We start from the raw sequence: 20,612 nt of genomic DNA on the forward strand, positions 1-20,612 counted from the left end.
AAGGGAGAACCAGTCGATGTGTTATATCTGGACTTTCAGAAGGCCTTCGACAAGGTCCCACATAGGAGATTGGTGTACAAACTTAAAGCACACGGTATTGAGGGTTCAGTTTTGAGGTGGATAGAAAATTGGTTGGCGGACAGGAAGCAAAGAGTAGGAATAAACGGGTCCTTTTCGGAATGGCAGGCAGTGACTAGTGGGGTACCGCAAGGCTCAGTGCTGGGACCCCAGTTATTTACAGTGTATATTAATGATTTGGACGAGGGAATTGAATGCAACATCTCTAAGTTTGCGGATGACACGAAGCTGGGTGGCAGTGTTAGCTGCGAGGAGGATGCTAGGAGGCTGCAGAGTGACTTGGATAGATTAGGCGAGTGGGCAAATGCATGGCAGATGCAATATAATGTGGATAAATGTGAGGTTATCCACTTTGGCGGCAAGAACAGGAAAGCAGAGTATTACCTGAATGGTGACCGATTGGGAGAAGGGGAGATGCAACGTGACCTGGGTGTCATGGTGCACCAGTCATTGAAAGCAAGCATGCAGGTGCAGCAGGCAGTGAAGAAAGCGAATGGTATGTTGGCATTCATAGCAAGAGGATTTGAGTTTAGGAGCAGGGAGGTTCTGCTGCAGTTGTACAGGGCCTTGGTGAGACCGCACCTGGAGTATTGTGTGCAGTTTTGGTCTCCTAACCTGAGGAAAGACGTTCTTGCCTTAGAGGGAGTACAGAGAAGGTTCACCAGATTGATCCCTGGGATGGCGGGACTTGCAAATGAGGAAAGACTAGATAGACTGGGCTTGTACTCGCTGGAATTTAGAAGACTGAGGGGGGATCTTATGGAAACATATAAAATTCTTAAGGGGTTGGAGAGGCTAGATGCAGGAAGATTGTTCCCGATGTTGGGGGAGTCCAGAACCAGGGGTCACAGCTTAAGGATAAGGGGGAAGTCTTTTAGGACCGAGATGAGAAAACATTTCTTCACACAGAGAGTGGTGAGTCTGTGGAATTCTCTGCCACAGAAGGTAGTTGAGGCCAGTTCATTGGCTATATTTAAGAGGGAGTTAGATGTGGCCCTTGTGGCTAAAGGGATTAGGGGGTATGGAGAGAAGGCAGGTACAGGTTACTGAGCTGGATGATCAGCCATGATCATATTGAATGGCGGTGCGTACAGGCTCGAAGGGCTGAATGGCCTACTCTTGCACCTATTTTCTATGTTTCTATGTTCTCCATGACGGGAAACAAAAGCCAAGCCAAGCGATAAACAAAATCACGAAATCAAGGGGGCCTCACCGTGATCAGTCCAAGTGGGGAACTGTAAGAGGATCTTTGTGTTATCGCTGTGGTGGCTCTCCCCACGCTGACCTGAACAACTGTCCAGCAAAACAGGTGGATTGTTTCAACTGCGGTAAAAAAGGGCATTTCTCACGGGTGTGCAAGTCGAGTGGGAAAAATGCTCAGCGTGGAAGAAAAAAACAGCAGAAAAAGCAGTCAGCTGGAAAAACGGATAAAATCCACCAACTGACCGAGGAAGGTGATGTGTATGGTCTTTATCATACTAACAGTGAGAAGGTGATGTGTATGGTCTTTATCATATTAACAGTGAGAAGAAGAAAGTTACTCCTTTCACTGTGGACATGTGTGTGGGAGGAAAGACTATCCCCATGCAAATCGACACCGGAGCTGGAGTTACGCTTATCAGTGAAGAGACATGGAAGGCCCAGTGGGGAAAAGGTGAAAGGTTACGCCTTCGTGATAGCACCCTGGTTCTCCGTACTTACACTGGAGAGAAAGTGGAATTGTTGGGAGAATGTTCAGTGCCTGTCTCTCACAACCAGCAAACAGCGACGCTCAAGCTGCTGGTAGCGAAGGGGACGGGTCCAAGCCTACTTGGCTGTGAGTGGTTGAAGGTTCTGCCACTCAACTGGGAGGAGGTGAACCAGGTCAACATGAACGACCGCCTGCAGAGCCTCCTCTCCAAATACAGTGACCTCTTCAAAGCTGAACTCGGGATGCTCAAGGGCTTCGAAGTCGACATCTACATCGACCCGGCCGTACCACCGAAATTCATAAAGGCTCGACCAGTGCCGCTGGCCCGTCGCGATTGCATTGATCGCGAATTAGATCGCCTACAGGAGAAAATCATAGAACCTGTTCAACACTCGAAATGGGCGGCACCGATTGTCTCCAATGACAAGGCAGACGGTAGAATGAGAATCTGTGGAGACTACAGGTTAACGGTGAATACAGCAGCTCGATCTGATACGTATCCGATACCTCGGATTGATGAGTTGTTTACGAAGCTGGTGAAGGGAAAGCAGTTCACCAAACTTGACCTGTCGCACACTTACCTGTCGCACACTTACCTGTCGCACACTTACCTGTCGCACACTTACCTGTCGCACACTTACCTGTCGCACACTTACCAGCAGTTGGTTTTGTCGTCCAGATCCCGCGAACTGGTGATGATAAATACCCATGGCGGTTTGTTCCAATACACCAGAATGCCGTTTGGCATTTCAACAGCACCGGCTGTATTTCAGCGTACGATGGACAATCTTCTGGCGGGGATTTCTGGAGTTGTTGTGTATCTGGACGATCTGCTCGTCACAGGTAGTTCCGAGGAAGAACACCTCGACAACCTCGAGCAAGTCCTCCGCAGGGTGCAGGGTGACCTGGACAGGTTGTGTGAGTGGGCGGATACATGGCAGATGCAGTTTAATGTAGATAAGTGTGAGGTTATTCACTTTGGAAGTAAGAATAGAAAGGCAGATTATTATCTGAATGGTGTCAAGTTAGGAGGAGGGGGGGTTCAACGAGATCTGGGTGTCCTAGTGCATCAGTCAATGAAAGGAAGCATGCAGGTTCAGCAGGCAGTGAAGAAAGCCAATGGAATGTTGGCCTTCATAACAAGAGGAGTTGAGTATAGGAGCAAAGAGGTCCTTCTACAGTTGTACCGGGCCCTGGTGAGACCGCACCTGGAGTACTGTGTGCAGTTTTGGTCTCCAAATTTGAGGAAGGATATTCTTGCTATGGAGGGCGTGCAGCGTAGGTTCACTAGATTAATTCCCGGAATGGCGGGACTGTCGTATGTTGAAAGGCTGGAGCGTTTGGGCTTGTATACACTGGAATTTAGAAGGATGAGGGGGGATCTTATTGAAACATATAAGATAATTAGGGGATTGGACACATTAGAGGCAGATAACATGTTCCCAATGTTGGGGGAGTCCAGAACAAGGGGCCACAGTTTGAGAATAAGGGGTAGGCCATTTAGAACGGAGATGAGGAAGAACTTTTTCAGTCAGAGGGTGGTGAAGGTGTGGAATTCTCTGCCTCAGAAGGCAGTGGAGGCCAGTTCGTTGGATGCTTTCAAGAGAGAGCTGGATAGAGCTCTTAAGGATAGCGGAGTGAGGGGGTATGGGGAGAAGGCAGGAACGGGGTACTGATTGATAGTGATCAGCCATGATCGCATTGAATGGCGGTGCTGGCTCGAAGGGCTGAATGGCCTACTCCTGCACCTATTGTCTATTGTCTATTGTCTATTGGCTCCAAGATGCAGGCCTACGACTGAAACGGGAAAAATGCACCTTTCTCGTCAATGAAGTCCAATACCTGGGCCATAAGGTGACGCTGAAGGGCTGCAACCAGTGGATGAACAAGTCAAAGCCATCGATGAGCTGGCTCAACCGAAGAATGTCAGAGAACTGAAGGCGTTCCTTGGGATGCTGAACTATTACGGCAACTTTCTGCCTAATCTCACAACCATGCTCGAACCACCATCAACTGCTGCGTAAAACGGTTCGATGGCACTGGGGACCAGCTCAGCCGAAGGCGTTCGCACAAGCTAAGCAAAGCCTGAAATCGTCCAAAGTTCTGACACATTACGACAGCAACAAGCCACTGGTTTTCTCCTGCGACGCCAGCCCTTACGGAGTAGGGGCAGTGCTGTCACACGTCATGGACGATGGCACGGAAATGCCAATAGGCTACGCTTCACGCAGTCTGAATAACGTTGAACCCAACTACTCGCAGCTGGATAAGGAGGGTCTATCCATAGTCTACGGCGATAAGAAGTTCCACACATACTTGTACGGACGACGATTCGTAATCAACACCGACCACAAGCCGCTTCTTGGGTTGTTCAGTAACAACAAGGCCATTCCACTAATGGCTTCACCGCGAGTGATTCGCTGGTCGCTAACACTGGCAGCGTACGATTACGACATCGCGTACAAACCGGGCTCAGCCAACACCAACGCAGACGCACTTAGCCGACTCCCACGACGAGCGACGGTATCGCAAGTGCCAATACCAAGAGAAATCGTCTTTCTGATGAGCGGGTTGGAGAAATCGCCCATCACTCCGTCGCGTGTTCGCACCATGACACAGAGGGATCCGATTCTGTCTCGTGTTCGTGAATACATCATGAGCAGGTGGCCAGACAAACCACCAAATGATGATTTCAAGCCCTACTTCAGTCGCAAAGTGGAGCTGAGCGTTCACGAGGGTTGTCTTCTCTGGGGTAGTCGTGTTGTACTACCACCCCAATGTCGCTCGCAAATGATCGAGGAAGTGCATGATGCCCATCCGGGTATTGTGAAGATGAAAGCGATTGCTAGAGGTTGTGTGTGGTGGCCTGGAATCGATAAGGACTTAGAGCACAAAGTCTGAGCGTGTTCAGAATGCCAAATGTATCAGCGTGATCCGCCCAAAGCACCATTGCATTCATGGGAGCATCCTAGTCAACCGTGGTCATGTGTTCATGTCGATTATGCCGGCCCGGTACAGGGAAAGATGTTGCTTGTTCTCATCGACGCATATTCAAAATGGATTGAAGTGCATATCACAAGTGAATCAACCAGAGACGTCACTATGGACAAGCTTCGCTTCGTGTTCGCGACACATGGCCTTCAGCATACACTGGTTTCTGACAATGGCCCATGTTTCACTAGTGAAAAGTTCGCAAAGTTCATGAAAGCGAATGGCATTCGTCATGTCAAAAGTGCACCATACCATCCAGCAACCAATGGTCTCGCAGAGCGCGCCGTGCAGACGGTGAAGGCAGCACTCCGCAAGATGTCGGGACCGCTGCAAACGCGTGTCGCTCGATTCCTCATCTCGTATCGTTCAATGCCGCAAACTACTACAACGCAAACGCCGGCTGAAATGCTGATGAAAAGGAAAATTCGCACGCGTTTCAGCATCGCGGTGCCAGATGAAAGAGCAACCATTGGGGACAAACAACTCTCGCAAAAGTTGCACCACGATTCGCGCCCAGCTCGAGAATTTGAGGAGGGGGAGAGCGTGTTAGTGCACAACTACGCGAGAGGGGAGAAATGGGTACCAGGACACATCGTAAAGAAGCTAGGTCCTGTCTCGTACCCGGTCGAGGTTCACGTCAATGGGGTAGAAATCTGGAAACGTCACACAGACCAGATTCTGAAACGTAAAATCGACTCTCCCACAACCAACGAAACGGGAGATTCGATAGATTTCGACAGGGGTACGCCCAAAGTACACGATGAAGATGTCTACGAAAGAAGCGTTGCACAGGAAAACTTCAACGAAAGCAACCACGAAGACACCATCGAGGACGCAACATCAGAGCGCAATGAAGAAAGCAATTCAGGGCGTAAGCAGTACCCAAAGCGAAATAGAAAGCGACCGGATTATTATGGATTCTGAAAACGGACTTGACTATACGGACTTGATTATACGGACTCGGTTATATGGACAATGTTAATGCCACAAAAATTTGGTTATCATTAATAGAAAGGACTGTAGCGTGAATACTGTTTCGGCATTACATTGAAGATGATACTCATATTCAAAAGATGAATTGGTTATGTAAACTTTGATTTGAATTGTAAATAGATACCAAAATGGTGCATGTTTTTGGATTTACTTAAATGGGGTTTTGTATAGAAAAATGCTTTGGAAACATAATCTTATACGTTTCGATAAGATCTCCTCTCATCCTTCTAAATTCCAGTGTATACAAGCCTAGTCGCTCCAGTCTTTTAACATAGGACAGTCCCGCCATTCCGGGAATTAACCTAGTAAACCTACGCTGCACGCCCTCAATAGCAAGAATATCCTTCCTCAAATTTGGAGACCAAAACTGCACACAGTACTCCAGGTGTGGTCTCACTAGGGCCCTGTACAACTGCAGAAGGACCTCTTTGCTCCTATACTCAACTCCTCTTGTTATGAAGGCCAACATTCCATTGGCTTTCTTCACTGCCTGCTGTACCTGCATACTTCCTTTCAGTGACTGATGCACTAGGACACCCAGATCTCGTTGAACATCCCCTTTTCCTAACTTGACACCATTCAGATAATAATCTGCCTTCCTGTTCTTACCACCAAAGTGGATAACCTCACACTTATCCACATAAACTGCATCTGCCATGCATCCGCCCACTCACACAACCTGTCCTAGTCACCTGTAACCTCATAGCATCTTCCTCACAGTTCACACTACCACCTAGCTTTGTATCATCTGCAAATTTGCTAATGTTACTTATAATCCCTTCATCCAAGTCATTAATGTATATTGTAAACAGCTGCGGTCCCAGCACCGAGCCTTGCGGTACCCCACTAGTTACTGCCTGCCATTCTGAAAGGGACCTGTTAATCCCCACTCTTTGCTTTCTGTCTGTCAACCAATTTTCTATCCATGTCAGTACCCTACCCCCAATACCATGTGCTCTAATTTTGCCCACTAATCCCCTATGTGGAACCTTGTCGAAGGCTTTCTGAAAGTCAAGGTACACCACATCCACCGGCTCTCCCTTGTCAATTTTCCTAGTTACATCCTCAAAGAATTCCAGAAGATTAGTCAAGCATGATTTCCCCTTCGTAAATCCATGCTGACTCGGAACAATCCTGTTACTACTATCCAAATGTTCCGCAATTTCATCTTTTATAATTGACTCCAGCATCTTCCCCACCACTGATGTCAGACTAACTGGTCTATAATTTCCCGTTTTCTCTCTCCCTCCTTTCTTAAAAAGTGGGACAACATTAGCTACCCTCCAATCCACAGGAACTGATCCTGAATCTATAGAACATTGGAAAATGATCACCAATGCGTCCATGATTTCGAGCGCCACCTCCTTAAGTACTCTGGGATGTAGACCATCAGGCCCTGGGGATTTATCAGCCTTCAGTCCCATCAGTCTACCCAACACCATTTCCTGACAGAGGGGCACTGACCCCCACTCCCCGTGATGGAGGGGCACTGACCCCCACTCCCTGTGATGGAGGGGCACTGACCCCCACTCCCCGTGATGGAGGGGCACTGGCCCCCGGTCCCCGTGATGGAGGGGCACTGACCCCCACTCCCTGTGACAGAGGGGCACTGACCCCCACTCCCCGTGACAGAGGGGCACTGACCCCCACTCCCCGTGACAGAGGGGCACTGACCCCCGGGTCCCCGTGACAGAGGGGCACTGACCCCCGGTCCCTGTGATGGAGGGGCACTGACCCCCGGTCCCTGTGACAGAGGGGCACGGACCCCCACTCCCCGTGACAGAGGGGCACTGAACCCCCGGTCCCCGTGACAGAGGGGCACTGACCCCCGGTCCCCGTGACAGAGGGGCACGGACCCCCACTCCCCGTGACAGAGGGGCACTGAACCCCCGGTCCCCGTGACAGAGGGGCACTGACCCCCGGTCCCTGTGACAGAGGGGCACGGACCCCCACTCCCCGTGACAGAGGGGCACTGAACCCCACTCCCCGTGACAGAGGGGCACTGACCCCCGGTCCCCGTGACGGAGCAGCACGGACCCCCACTCCCCATGACAGAGGGGCACTGACCCCCACTCCCCGTGATGGAGGGGCACTGACCCCCACTCCCCGTGACAGAGGGGCACTGAACCCCCGGTCCCCGTGACAGAGGGGCACTGACCCCCACTCCCTGTGACAGAGGGGCACGGACCCCCACTCCCCGTGACAGAGGGGCACGGACCCCCACTCCCCGTGACAGAGGGACACTGACCCCCGGTCCCCGTGATGGAGGGGCACTGACCCCCGGTCCCTGTGACGGAGCAGCACGGACCCCCGGTCCCCGTGACAGAGGGGCACTGACCCTCGGTCCCCGTGATGGAGGGGCACTGACCCTCGCGATGCTCTTGCCCTGATTGGTCAGCACGCAGGTTTCCAAGTGTTTCCAGCTTTTATTTCCCTCAGCGTTCAATCCCCGACCCCATGACCCCCGGCCCCGTTACCCCCGGCCCCGTGACCCCCAGCCCCGTGACCCCTACCCGATGACCCCGCCCCGTTCCACGATGACCCCCACCCCACCCCGCGATGACCCCCCACCCCGCGATGACCCCGGTCCAGCTACTCTCCCGCTCCGGCCGCTCCAGACCGGCCGAGTGTCAGGAGTCAGGGCTGGTCTCTCCAAGTGACCAACACGTCGTCTGTCCGGTATCTGCGGGCGAGAGAATCACGGTCAGTCTGAGGCTCTGGGGGACACAGATTACAAGTTACACAAGCAGAATCAGGCCATTCGGCCCATCAAGTCTACTCTGCCATTCAATCATGGCTGATCTATCTCTCCCCCCTAACCCCATTCTCCTGCCTTCTCCCCACAACCACTGACACCTGCACTGATCAACAATCTATCCGTCTCTGCTCCACCACCGTCTGTGGCAAAGAATCCCACAGATTCACCGCCCTCTGGTAAAGAAGTTCCTCCTCATCTCCTTCCCAAAGGAAGTGTAAGAAAATAACTGCAGATGTCAGTAACTCAGCAGGTCAGGCAGCATCTCAGGAGAGAAGGAATGGGTGACGTTTCGGGTCGAGACCCTTCTTCAGACTGAAAAAACGTCACCCATTCCTTCCTAAAGGCACGTCCTTTAATTCTGAGGCCGTGCCCTCTGGTCCGAGACTCTCTCACTAGTGGAAACATCCTCTCCACATCCACTCTATCCAGGCCGCTCACTGTTCTGTGCGTTTCAATGAGGTCCCCCCCCCTCATGCTTCTAAACTCCAGCGATAGAGGATCAGATCCACAGCATCGACCATCCCCCCCCACACCCAGCTCAGCCCCCCCCTCTCATCCCCCCCCACCCAGCTCAGCCCCCCCTCCCATCCCCCCCCACACCCAGCTCAGCCCCCCCCACCCAGCTCAGCCCCCCCCTCCCATCCCCCCCACCCAGCTCAGCCTCCCCTCTCATCCCCCCCCCACACCCAGCTCAGCCCCCCCCACCCAGCTCAGCCCCCCCCTCCCATCCCCCCCACCCAGCTCAGCCCCCCCCTCTCACCCCCCCCACACCCAGCTCAGCCCCCCCCACCCAGCTCAGCCCCCCCCTCCCATCCCCCCCCACCCAGCTCAGCCCCCCCTCCCCGACCGCCCCCCCCACACCCAGCTCAGCCCCCCCACCCAGCTCAGCCCCCTTCCTCGTCCCCCCCACATTCCAGCTCAGCCTCCCCTCCTCGCCCCCCCCACACCCAGCTCAGCCCCCCCTTCCCATCCCCCCCCACCCAGCTCAGCCCCCCCTCCCATCCCCCCACCCAGCTCAGCCCCCCTCTCCGACCGTCCCCCCCCACCCAGCTCAGCCCCCCTCCCATCCCCCCCACCAGCTCACCCCCCCCACTCAGCTCACCCCCCCTCCCATCCCCCCCACATCCAGCTCAGCCCCCCCTTCCCCCACACTCCCAGCTCAGCCCCCTGCCCCCCCACTCCCAGCTCAGCCCCCCCTCCCCGCCCCCCCCACCCAGCTCAGCCCCCCCTTCCCACCACCCCCACTCCCAGCTCACGCCCCCCTCCCATCCCCCACTCGCAGCTCAGCCCCCCCTCCCCGACGCCCCCACTCCCAGCTCAGCCCCGCCTCCCCGACCCTCCACACCCAGCTCAGCCCCGCCTCCCCGACCCCCCCACACCCAGCTCAGCCCCGCCTCCCCGACCCCCCCCAACACCCAGCTCAGCCCCCGCCTCCCCGACCCCCCCACACCCAGCTCAGCCCCCCCCCCTCCCCCCGCACTCCTCTATTTCCGGACCCCAGGACAGCCCCAGGCAGTGGCTGATTTTGCTCCCCGTCCTCACCCCCCCCAACAGTGGGACGACAAGCAGCAGTGTGCTGGATATCAGTGGTCAGCATGGACTCGATGGGCCGAAGGACCTGTTTCCCTGCTCTGTGTGTCCGTGTCTCTGTGTGTGTGTGTGTGTCTCTGTGTGTGTGTGTCTCTGTGTGTGTGTGTCTCTGTGTGTGTGTGTCTCTGTGTCTCTGTGTGTGTGTGTCTCTGTGTGCGTGTGTGTGTGTGTCTCTGTGTGTGTGTCTCTGTGTGTCTGTGTGTGTGTGTGTGTCTCTGTGTGTGTGTGTCTGTGTGTGTGTGTCTGTGTCTCTGTGTGTGTGTCTCTGTGTGTCTGTGTGTGTGTGTGTGTCTCTGTGTGTGTGTGTGTGTGTGTCTCTGTGTGTGTGTGTCTCTGTGTGTGTCTCTGTGTGTGTGTCTCTGTGTGTGTGTGTCTGTGTCTCTGTGTGTGTGTGTCTCTGTGTGTGTGTGTCTCTGTGTGTGTGTCTCTGTGTGTGTGTGTCTGTGTCTCTGTGTGTGTGTGTCTGTGTCTCTGTGTGTGTGTGTCTGTGTGTGTGTGTGTGTGTCTGTGTGCGTGTGTGTGTGTGTGTGTGTGTTTCTGTGTGTGTGTGTGTGCCTGTGTGTGTGTGTGTGTGTGTCTCTGTGTGTGTGTGTCTGTGTGTCTGTCTCTGTGTCTCTGTGTGTGTCTGTGTGTGTGTGTGTCTCTGTGTGTCTCTGTGTGTCCGTGTATCTGTGTGTGTGTGTGTGTGTCTGTGTCTCTGCGTGTCCGTGTGTCCGTGTGTCTGTGTCTCCGTGTCCCTGCGTGTCCGTGTCTCTGCGTGTCCGTGTGTCTGTGTCTCCGTGTGTCTGTGTCTCCGTGTCCCTGCGTGTCCGTGTCTCTGCGTGTCCGTGTGTCTGTGTCTCCGTGTGTCTGTGTCTCCGTGTCCCTGCGTGTCCGTGTCTCTGCGTGTCCGTGTGTCCGTGTCTCTGGGACATGTGTTGTACCTCTGAGTGATCCAGGAATCGTCCAGAGTGGTCACCTGTCCAGCTCGGAACATCTCCCAGCCGGCCTGGGCAATCATGGCTCCGTTATCGATGCAGAACCTGCCGACAGAGGCCACAGCCAGAGGTCAGCGGGCAACAGCATGGACAACTGCCCCACCCTCGCCCCCCATTACAGGGGGCAACACTGTGGACAACTGCCCCACCCTCGCCCCCCATTACAGGGGGCAACAGCATGGACAACTGCCCCACCCTCGCCCCCCATTACAGGGGGCAACACTGTGGACAACTGCCCCACCCTCGCCCCCCATTACAGGGGGCAACACTGTGGACAACTGCCCCACACTCGCCCCCCATTACAGGGGGCAACACTGTGGACAACTGCCCCCCATTACAGGGGGCCACACTGTGGACAACTGCCCCCCGTTACAGCCGGCGAGGTGGCAGCATTAGGGATAGGATGGGTTTAGAGGGACATGGTTGGAATGGACCAGTTCCAGACGGTCGGCCCACCGTGACTACGCAGTCCAGCACCCTGGGGTGCCTGACCCTCGACACCCAGACAGTGCAGCACGGACACGGCACAGCACCCTGGGGTGCCTGACCCACGGCACACGGACAGTGCAGCACGGACACGCGTGTGGAGCAGTGATGGCCCCTGATATCCACATCAGCGTCGGTTAATGAGCATCAACCTAATGTGAGGAAGGATGTCCTTGCTATTGAGGCAGTGCAGCGTAGGTTCACCAGGTTAATCCCCGGGATGGTGGGACTGTCATATGAGGAAAGATTGGAAAGGCTGGGCTTGTATTCACTGGAGTTTAGAAGAATGAGAGGGGATCTTATAGAGACGTATAAAATTATAAAAGGACTGGACAAGCTCGATGCAGGAAACATGTTCCCAATGTTGGGGGAGTCCAGAACCAGGGGCCACAGTCTAAGAATAAAGGGGAGGCCATTTAAAACTGAGGTGAGAAGAAACTTTTCCACCCAGAGAGTTATGAATGTGTGGGATTCTCTGCCACAGAGGGCAGTGGAGGCCGATTCACTGGATGGATTTAAGAGAGAGTTAGATAGAGCTCTAGAGGCGAGTGGAATCAAGGGATATGGGGAGAAGGCAGGCACGGGTTACTGATTGTGGATGATCAGCCATGATCACAGTGAATGGCGGTGCGTACAGGCTCGAAGGGCCGAATGGCCTCCTCCTGCACCTGTTGTCTATGTTTCTATGGTCTATTTTCATTGTGATCATGGTTGATCATGAGTGCTTGTATTCGAGGGGGTGTGTACACGAGGGGGTGTGTACACGAGGGGGTGTGTACACGGGGGGGGGGTGTGTACACGGGGGGGGGTGTACACGAGGGGGTGTGTACACGGGGGGTGTGTACACGGGGGTGTGTGTACACGGGGGGGGGGTGTACACGGGGGGGTGTGTACACGGGGGGGGGGTGTACACGGGGGGGTGTGTACACGGGGGGGTGTGTACACGGGGGGGGGTGTGTACACGGGGGGGGGGGTGTACACGAGGGGGTGTGTACACGGGGGGGTGTGTACACGGGGGGGGTGTGTACACGGGGGGGGGTGTGTACACGGGGGGGGGGTGTACACGAGGGGGTGTGTACACGGGGGGGGTGTTACACGGGGGTGTGTGTACACGAGGGGGGTGTGTACACAGGAGGGGGTGTGTACACAGGGGGGGGTGTACTCGGGGGGGTGTGTACACGGGGGGGGGGTTTGTACACGAGGGTGTGTGTACACGAGGGGGTGTGTACACAGGGGGGAGTGTACTCGGGGGGGGGGTGTACACGGGGGTGTGTGTACACGAGGGGGTGTGTACACAGGGGTGTGTACACGGGGGTGTGTGTACACGAGGGGGTGTGTACACGAGGGTGTGTGTACACGGGTGTGTGTACACGGGGGGGTGTACACGAGGGTGTGTGTACACGGGGGGTGTGTACACGAGGGTGTGTGTACACGAGTGGGTGTGTACACGAGGGTGTGTGTACACGGGGGAGTGTACACGGGGGGGTGTACACGAGGGTGTGTGTACACGGGGGGTGTGTACACGAGGGTGTGTGTACACGGGGGAGTGTACACGGGGGGGTGTACACGAGGGTGTGTGTACACGGGGGGTGTGTACACGAGAGGGTGTGTACACGAGGGGGTGTGTACACGGGGGTGTGTGTACACGAGGGGGTGTGTACACGGGGGGGTGCGTACACGAGGGGCTGTACGTGCTGGCTGGTACACGAGGGGGTGCGTACACGGGGGCGCGTACACGAGGGGGTGCGTACCCCGCATGGTCACTGACCTCTCATCCGTGGCGTACAGCGTGGCCCCCCGCTCCTCACACATCGACCGCATCATCTCCTGCAGCCGCAGGTTACCTGTAACCGCACAGACCGGACCCTCAGGCCACTGACCACTGGCTGACCACAGCCCCGGAACCCACCCACCCCCCACACACCCACCCACCCCCACACCCACCAACCCCCACACCCACCCCCACCCCCACACCCACCCCCACACACACACACCAACCCACCCACCCACACCCCCCCCCACCCACCCACCCTCCTCACACACACCACACCACCCCCACACACACCCACCCCCCACACACACACACACCAAAAAAACACCCACCCACACCCCCCCCACACACACACACCCACACACATACACCCCCACCCACACACCCTACCCACACACCCCACCCACACACCCCCCCACCCCCCACACACCTACACCCACCCCCCACACACACACCACACACACACACACCCCCCCCCACATACTCACCCCCCACACATACCCCCACACACACACCCACCCCCCACACACCCACACACACCCCCCCCACACCCACCTCCCACCCACTCACCCACCCCCCCACACGCACACACCCACATACACCCTCACACACACCCACCCACACCCCCACCCCTTCCCACACACCCGCCCCCCACACCCCCCCTCCACACGCACACACCCACCCCCACGCACACACATACACACCCCCACACACACACCCCTCTCCCCCACACACCCCCACCCACACCCCCAACACACTGACCCCCACCCACACACACACCCCTCTCCCCCACACACCCCCACACCCCTCTCCCCCACACACCCCCACCCACACCCCCAACACACTGACCCCCACCACACACACACACCCCCACACACACCCACCCTGGTTACCCTTAACCGCACAGATCGAACCCTCAGACCACTGACTGACCACAGCCCTGGACACCCACCCCCACATGCTCCCACCCCACCCACCCACCACCCACACCCTCTCCACCCACCACCACCCCACCCAGCCCCACCCATGTGTGGGTCTGACCCAGCGTGGTGTGGGTCAGTGTGTGGGTGGGTCAGTGTGTGGGTCAGTGTGTGGGTCAGTGTGTGTGTGGGTCAGTGTGTGTGTGGGTCAGTGTGTGGGTCAGTGTGTGGGTCAGTGTGTGGGTCAGTGTGTGGGTCAGTGGGTGGGTCAGTGTGTGGGTCAGTGGTGTGGGTCTGACCCAGGGTGGGGGGTCTGTCCGGGCCTTGCCCTGCTGTACCCCCCCCCCCCCCCCACACTTACACCCGACTCCTCCAACAATCAGCACCTCCCGTGAGTCGCCGTGGGCCATTGCTCTCTCTGTCGTCTCCACCAACATGGCGAACACCGTCTCCTGGAACCGCAGGGCACGGGTTAGAGCAGCGCGACCCCACCGTTAACGCCCCACGCCCACGCACGGCCCCACCGCTAATGCTCCACGCCCACCCCCACGCACGGCCCCACCGCTAATGCTCCACGCCCACCCCCACGCCCACGCACGGCCCACGCACGGCCCCCACGCCCACGCATGGCCCACGCACGGCCCCACGCCCACGCATGGCCCACGTCCACGCACGGCCCCACGCCCACGCACGGCCCCACGCCCACGCATGGCCCACGTCCACGCATGGCCCACGTCCACGCACGGCCCCACGCCCACGCACGGCCCCACGCCCACCCCACGCATGGCCCACGCCCACGCACGGCCCCACGCTCACGCACGGCCCCACGCCCCACGCACGGCCTCACGCCCACGCACGGCCCCACGCCCACGCACGGCCCCACGCTCACGCAAGGCCCCACACCCACCCCCACGCACGGCCCCACGCCCACGCACGGCCCCACGCCCACGCACGGCCCCCACGCCCACGCACGGCCCCACGCCCACACACGGCCCCACGCCCACGCACGGCCCCACCGCTAATGCCCGGCACACAGGCACGGTCTCACCGCTAACGGCGCGGTCTCACCACTAATCTCCAGCACACAGTGGAAACACAGAGAACAGGTGCAGGAGGAGGCCGTTCGGCCCTTCGAGCCTGTACACACCGCCATTCATTGTGATCATGGCTGATCATCCACAATCAGTAACACGTGCCTGCCTTCTCCCCATATCCCTTGATTCCACTCGCCCCTAGAGCTCTATCTAACTCTGTCTTAAATCCATCCAGTGAATCGGCCTCCACTGCCCTCTGTGGCAGAGAATCCCACACATTCACAACTCTCTGGGTGGAAAAGTTCCTTCTCACCTTAGTTTTAAACGGCCTCCCCTTTATTCTTAGACTGTGGCCCCTGGTTCTGGACTCCCCCAACATTAGGAACATGTTTCCTGCATCTAGCTTGTCCAGTCCTTTTATAATTTTATACGTCTCTATAAGATCCCCTCTCATTCTTCTAAACTCCAGTGAAATACAAGCCCAGTCTTTCCAATCTTTCCTCATATGACAGTCCCGCCATCCCGGGGATTAACCTGGTGAACCTACGCTGCACTGCCTCAATAGCAAGGACATTCTTCCTCAAATTAGGAGACCAAAACTGCACACAGTACTCCAGGTGTGGTCTCACCAGGGCCCTGTACAACTGCACACAGTACTCCAGGTGTGGTCTCACCAGGGCCCTGTACACCTGCACACAGTACTCCAGGTGTGGTCTCACCAGGGCCCTGTACACCTGCACACAGTACTCCAGGTGTGGTCTCACCAGGGCCCTGTACTCAACTCTTGTCACAATGAAGGCCAACATGCCATGAGCTTGAGCGTGAGGGGGAAAAGATTTAATAGGAACCCGAGGGGCAACCTTGAGGTTTAAAGGAATAAGGGCTTCACAAGTGTGTGAGGGAGGGGGGCCGATCACTGTGAACTGCCCCCGGGCTGGGGGTGAGGGGGATAAAGTGGGGGGCTGATGTGGGTCGGGTGAACGTAACAGAGGTGCTGGAAGAACTCAGCGGGCCGGGCAGCATCTGTGATGGGCAAGGATGGGGGAGGGGGGTCAGTGTCAATGGGTACTGAGGGCCGGCATGGCCCAGCTGGGCCGAAGGGCCAGTTGTGTGCGGTCAGACACGGGTGTTAGTCCAGGATGTGGGGTCTGACCTGCAGGGAGTAGCAGAGGTCCTCAGCTGTACACGAGCCAGTCGCCATCATGGTGCCCGCGGCCTCCTACAACACAGACAGGCGTCACCGAGACCCCCGGCCCCCCGGACCACTCACTCCCCGCAACCCCACCCCCAGCCACCCCCACCCCCACTTCCTTCCCCACCCACTCCCACCCCCACCCACTCCCACCCACCCCCACCAACCCACCCCCACTCCCATCCCCACCCACTCCCACCCATCCCCACCCACCCCCACCCCCGCCCACTCCCACCCACTCCCATCCCCACCCACTCCCACCCCCACCCCCACCCCCACCCACTCCCATCCCCACCCACTCCCACCCCCACCCACTCCCACCCCCACCAACCCATCCCCACCCACACCCACCCCCACCCACCCACTCCCACCCCCACCAACCCATCCCCACCCCCACCCACTCCCACCCCACCCACCCCCACCCCCTCCCACCCACCCCCACCCACTCCCACCCCCACCCACTCCCACCCCCACCCACTCCCATCCCCACCCCCACTCCCACTCCCACCCACCCCACCCCCACCCACTCCCACCCCCACCCCCACGGGCGTGGCGGACGGACGGGCCTCGGTCACCTCGATGTGGGAGAGGATTCCCGAGAAAGAGACGTCCATCCCCTTCACAGAGTACGGCAGCTCCACGAACACTCGGGCCCCTGGGGAAACAGAGAGAGGGTCAGGGGAAGACAGGGGGAGAGGGGGGAGGGTTTGGGGGGTGAGGGTGGGGGGAGGCTATGCACGGTTTGGGGGGTCAGGGGAAGACAGGGAGAGAGGGGGGAGGGTTTGGGGGGAGAGTGGGGGGAGGTTTTGGGGGAGAGTGGGGGGAGGTTTGGGGGTGTGAGGGGGTTAGGGGGTGGTGAGGGGGCGAGGGTTGGTTTGGGGGTGGTGAGGGGGGGAGGGTTGGTTTAGGGGGTAAGAGGGGATATGAGGGGGGGGGTGAAGGTTTGGGGTGCTTGGGGGTGAGGGGGGGGAGGGTTCGGGTGGGTGGGGCGGGGGGTTTATGTTCTCACCGTTTGGCCATCTGCTCGATGTTGTATCCTGGACTTGGATCGTTGGAAATCTGGAGGGGGGGGGGAGGGGCAGGGGTTACCACGCAGTGCACCCCAAACCCTGCCCCCTCTCACGCCAACCTAGACCCCCAGCCCCCCCACACCTTACACTGCTACACCCCAGCCCCCCCACACCCCTCCCTGATCCCCCCGCACCTTCAGCAGGCGGGCGAACCGGTCCCAGACAGTTGCCGACGGCAACATCGATCGTCTCCCCGAAGATGCGGTAACGCCGCTCAGAGTAGGCGATGACCTGCAACACGGAGCGTCACATGGAACCCCGTATCCCCTCCCCACCCCCACCATACCCCCTCCCCACCCCCACCATACCCCCTCCCCACCCCCACCCCCCACCCTACCCCCTCCCCACCCCCACCCCCTCCCCCACCCCACCCCCACCCCCACCCTACCCCCTCCCCACCCCACCCCCACCATACCCCCTCCCCACCCCCACCCTACCCCCTCCCCACCCCCACCCCACCCCCACCCTACCCCCTCCCCACCCCACCCCCACCCCCACCCTACCCCCTCCCCACCCCCACCCTACCCTCACCCCCACCATACCCCCTCCCTACCCTCACCCCCACCCTACCCTCACCCTACGCGTGTCCCAGTCACGGTTCCAACCCACACGCGTGTCCCAGCGCGGTACCTGTGTGTTGCCGCCACTGACGTACAGCACGGTGGGGTTGTGGGCCCCGGTGACCATTCGGCCCATCTCGATGTGGCCCACACAGTGGTTGACCCCCAGCAGGGGGCGGTCCACAGCTGGGCCAGCGTCCGAGCGACGATCGCCATGGTGACCAGCGGGGCCCCCATGCCCGGGCCTGGGGGCACAGGGGAACGATCAGGGACACTGATCCCCACCCCCCACTGACCCCCACCCCCCCACACTGACCCCAACCCCCCCACACTGACCCCCACCCCCCCACGGACCCTCACACTGACCCCCACCCCCACACTGATCCCCACCCCCACACTGACCCCCACTAATCCCCACCCCCCCACCACACTGACCCCCCCACACACTGACCCCCCCCCACACTGATCCCCCCCCCCACCACACTGACCCCCACCCCCCAACCCCCCCCCACACTGACCCCCACCCCCACACACTGATCCACCCCCCACCCCCCCCACCACACTGACCCCACCCCCACACTGACCCCCACCCCCTCACCCCCACACTGATCCCCACACCCCCACACACTGACCCCCACCCCGCACCCCTCCACTGGCCACCACACCCCCACTCCACCCACCCACCAACACTGACCCCCCACACACTGACCCCCCCCACACACTGACCCCCCCCACACACTGACCCCCCCACACACTGACCCCCCCCACACACTGACCCCCCCCACACACTGACCCCCCCACACACTGACCCCCCCACACATTGACCCCCCCCCACACTGACCCCCAGCCCGTACCCTTGGTGAAGGCCACGCAGTCGATGTCCGGCGGCTGGACTCCGGCCTGTTCCAAGGCGTCTCTGGTCACGTCCAGGACACACCGGCGGTGATGAGCAGCAGTGTCCCGCGGCAGAAGCCTGAGGGCAGGGGAAAGATGGGGTTCAGCCCCCGCGAGGCACACACTGGGTAGACACTGGGGTACAGTGGGGGTACACACGGGGTACGTTGGGGCACAGTGGGGTACGTTGGGGGCACAGTGGGGTACAGTGGGGTACGTTGGGGCACAGTGGGGTACGTTGGGGCACAGTGGGGTACGTTGGGGAACAGTGGGGTACGGTGGGGTACGTTGGGGCACAGTGGGGTACGTTGGGTACAGTGGGGTACGCTGGCAGTGGGGTGCAGTGGGCACAGTGGGTACAGTGGGGTACGTTGGCACAGTGGGGTACAGTGGGGTACGTTGGGGGTACAGCGGGCACACTGGGGTACAGTGGGGGTACGTTGGGGCACAGTGGGGTACAGTGGGTACACTGGGGTACACTGGAGTACGTTGGGGCACAGTGGGGTACAGCAGGTACAGTGGGGGCACGTTGGGGCACAGTGGGGTACAGCGGGTACACTGGGGTACAGTGGGGTACGTTGGGGCACAGTGGGGTACGGTGGGGTACAGCGGGTACACTGGGGTACAGGCCGGGGGTGGGAGTGGACAAGATGGGGCTCCACCCCCGTGAGCAGCAGCTGGTGGCCTTGGGATGGGAGGGGAAATACAGTCAATGGCAGGACCCGTAACACCATCAATGCACAGGGGTTCAGCTACAGTGTGGGGGTGCAGGGCAGGTTCACCCACACTGCCTGGATTACAGGGGTCCAGCTACAGTGTGGGGGTGCACAGACTCCCAGGGATCTGATATTCTACATGTAAACCCCATGAAACCCTGCATCAGACCCCAGTCTGTACCCTGCCCTGTACCCCAGTCCCGGTGTACCCGTGTGTACCCCAGTCTGTACCCCGCCCTGTACCCCAGTCTGTACCCCACCCTGCCCAGCCTGTACCCCGCCCTGTACCCCACCCTGTACCCCAGTCCCGGTGTACCCGTGTGTACCCCAGTCTGTACCCTGCCCTGTACCCGTCTGTACCCCACCCTGCCCAGCCTGTACCCCAGTCTGTACCCCGCCCTGTACCCCAGTCTGTACCCCACCCTGTACCCCAGTCCCGGTGTACCCGTGTGTACCCCAGTCTGTACCCAGTCTGTACCCCACCCTGCCCAGCCTGTACCCCACCCTGTACCCAGTCCCGGTGTACCCGGGATACCCACCCTGCCCGGCCGGGGTGACGTAGGTTCTCCGTGGGTTGGACAGCACCACGCCATCTTGGACGATCCAACGCCGATCTTGTTGGCGCTCCCCTCGAACCCAATGACGATGGTCATGGTGACGCGCTGCACCTGCACCGGGCTATCTGTCACACTGAGGGGGAAGGTTGGGAATCTCACTGCCTCATGCAGCTGCACGCAGCCCCCCGCCCCATACCCCACCCTGTGCCCCGTACCCCACCCCACCCTGTACCCCACACTGCCCCGTACCCCACCCCGTACCCCACCCTGCCCCGTACCCCACCCTGCACCCCACCCCGTACCCCACCCTGCCCCGTACCCCACCCTGTACCCAG

General features: G+C 58.8%; 1 protein-coding gene across 1 annotated transcript; it reads right to left on the reverse strand.

Annotated features, from left to right (window-relative positions):
* Window positions 1–8,323: 8,323 nt before the first annotated feature.
* Window positions 8,324–20,373, reverse strand: osgep (O-sialoglycoprotein endopeptidase). Its single transcript, XM_078412993.1, is given in 14 exon segments — window positions 8,324–8,435; window positions 11,024–11,122; window positions 13,332–13,407; window positions 14,616–14,706; window positions 16,442–16,507; window positions 17,056–17,137; window positions 17,490–17,539; window positions 17,685–17,708; window positions 17,710–17,781; window positions 18,181–18,290; window positions 18,293–18,355; window positions 18,965–19,083; window positions 20,256–20,322; window positions 20,325–20,373. Coding segments are annotated over 14 exon segments (1,014 nt in total). The 3' UTR covers window positions 8,324–8,389.
* Window positions 20,374–20,612: the final 239 nt, after the last annotated feature.

This window comes from Rhinoraja longicauda, chromosome 16, assembly GCF_053455715.1.
Source record: "Rhinoraja longicauda isolate Sanriku21f chromosome 16, sRhiLon1.1, whole genome shotgun sequence".
Taxonomy (NCBI): domain Eukaryota; kingdom Metazoa; phylum Chordata; class Chondrichthyes; order Rajiformes; family Arhynchobatidae; genus Rhinoraja; species Rhinoraja longicauda.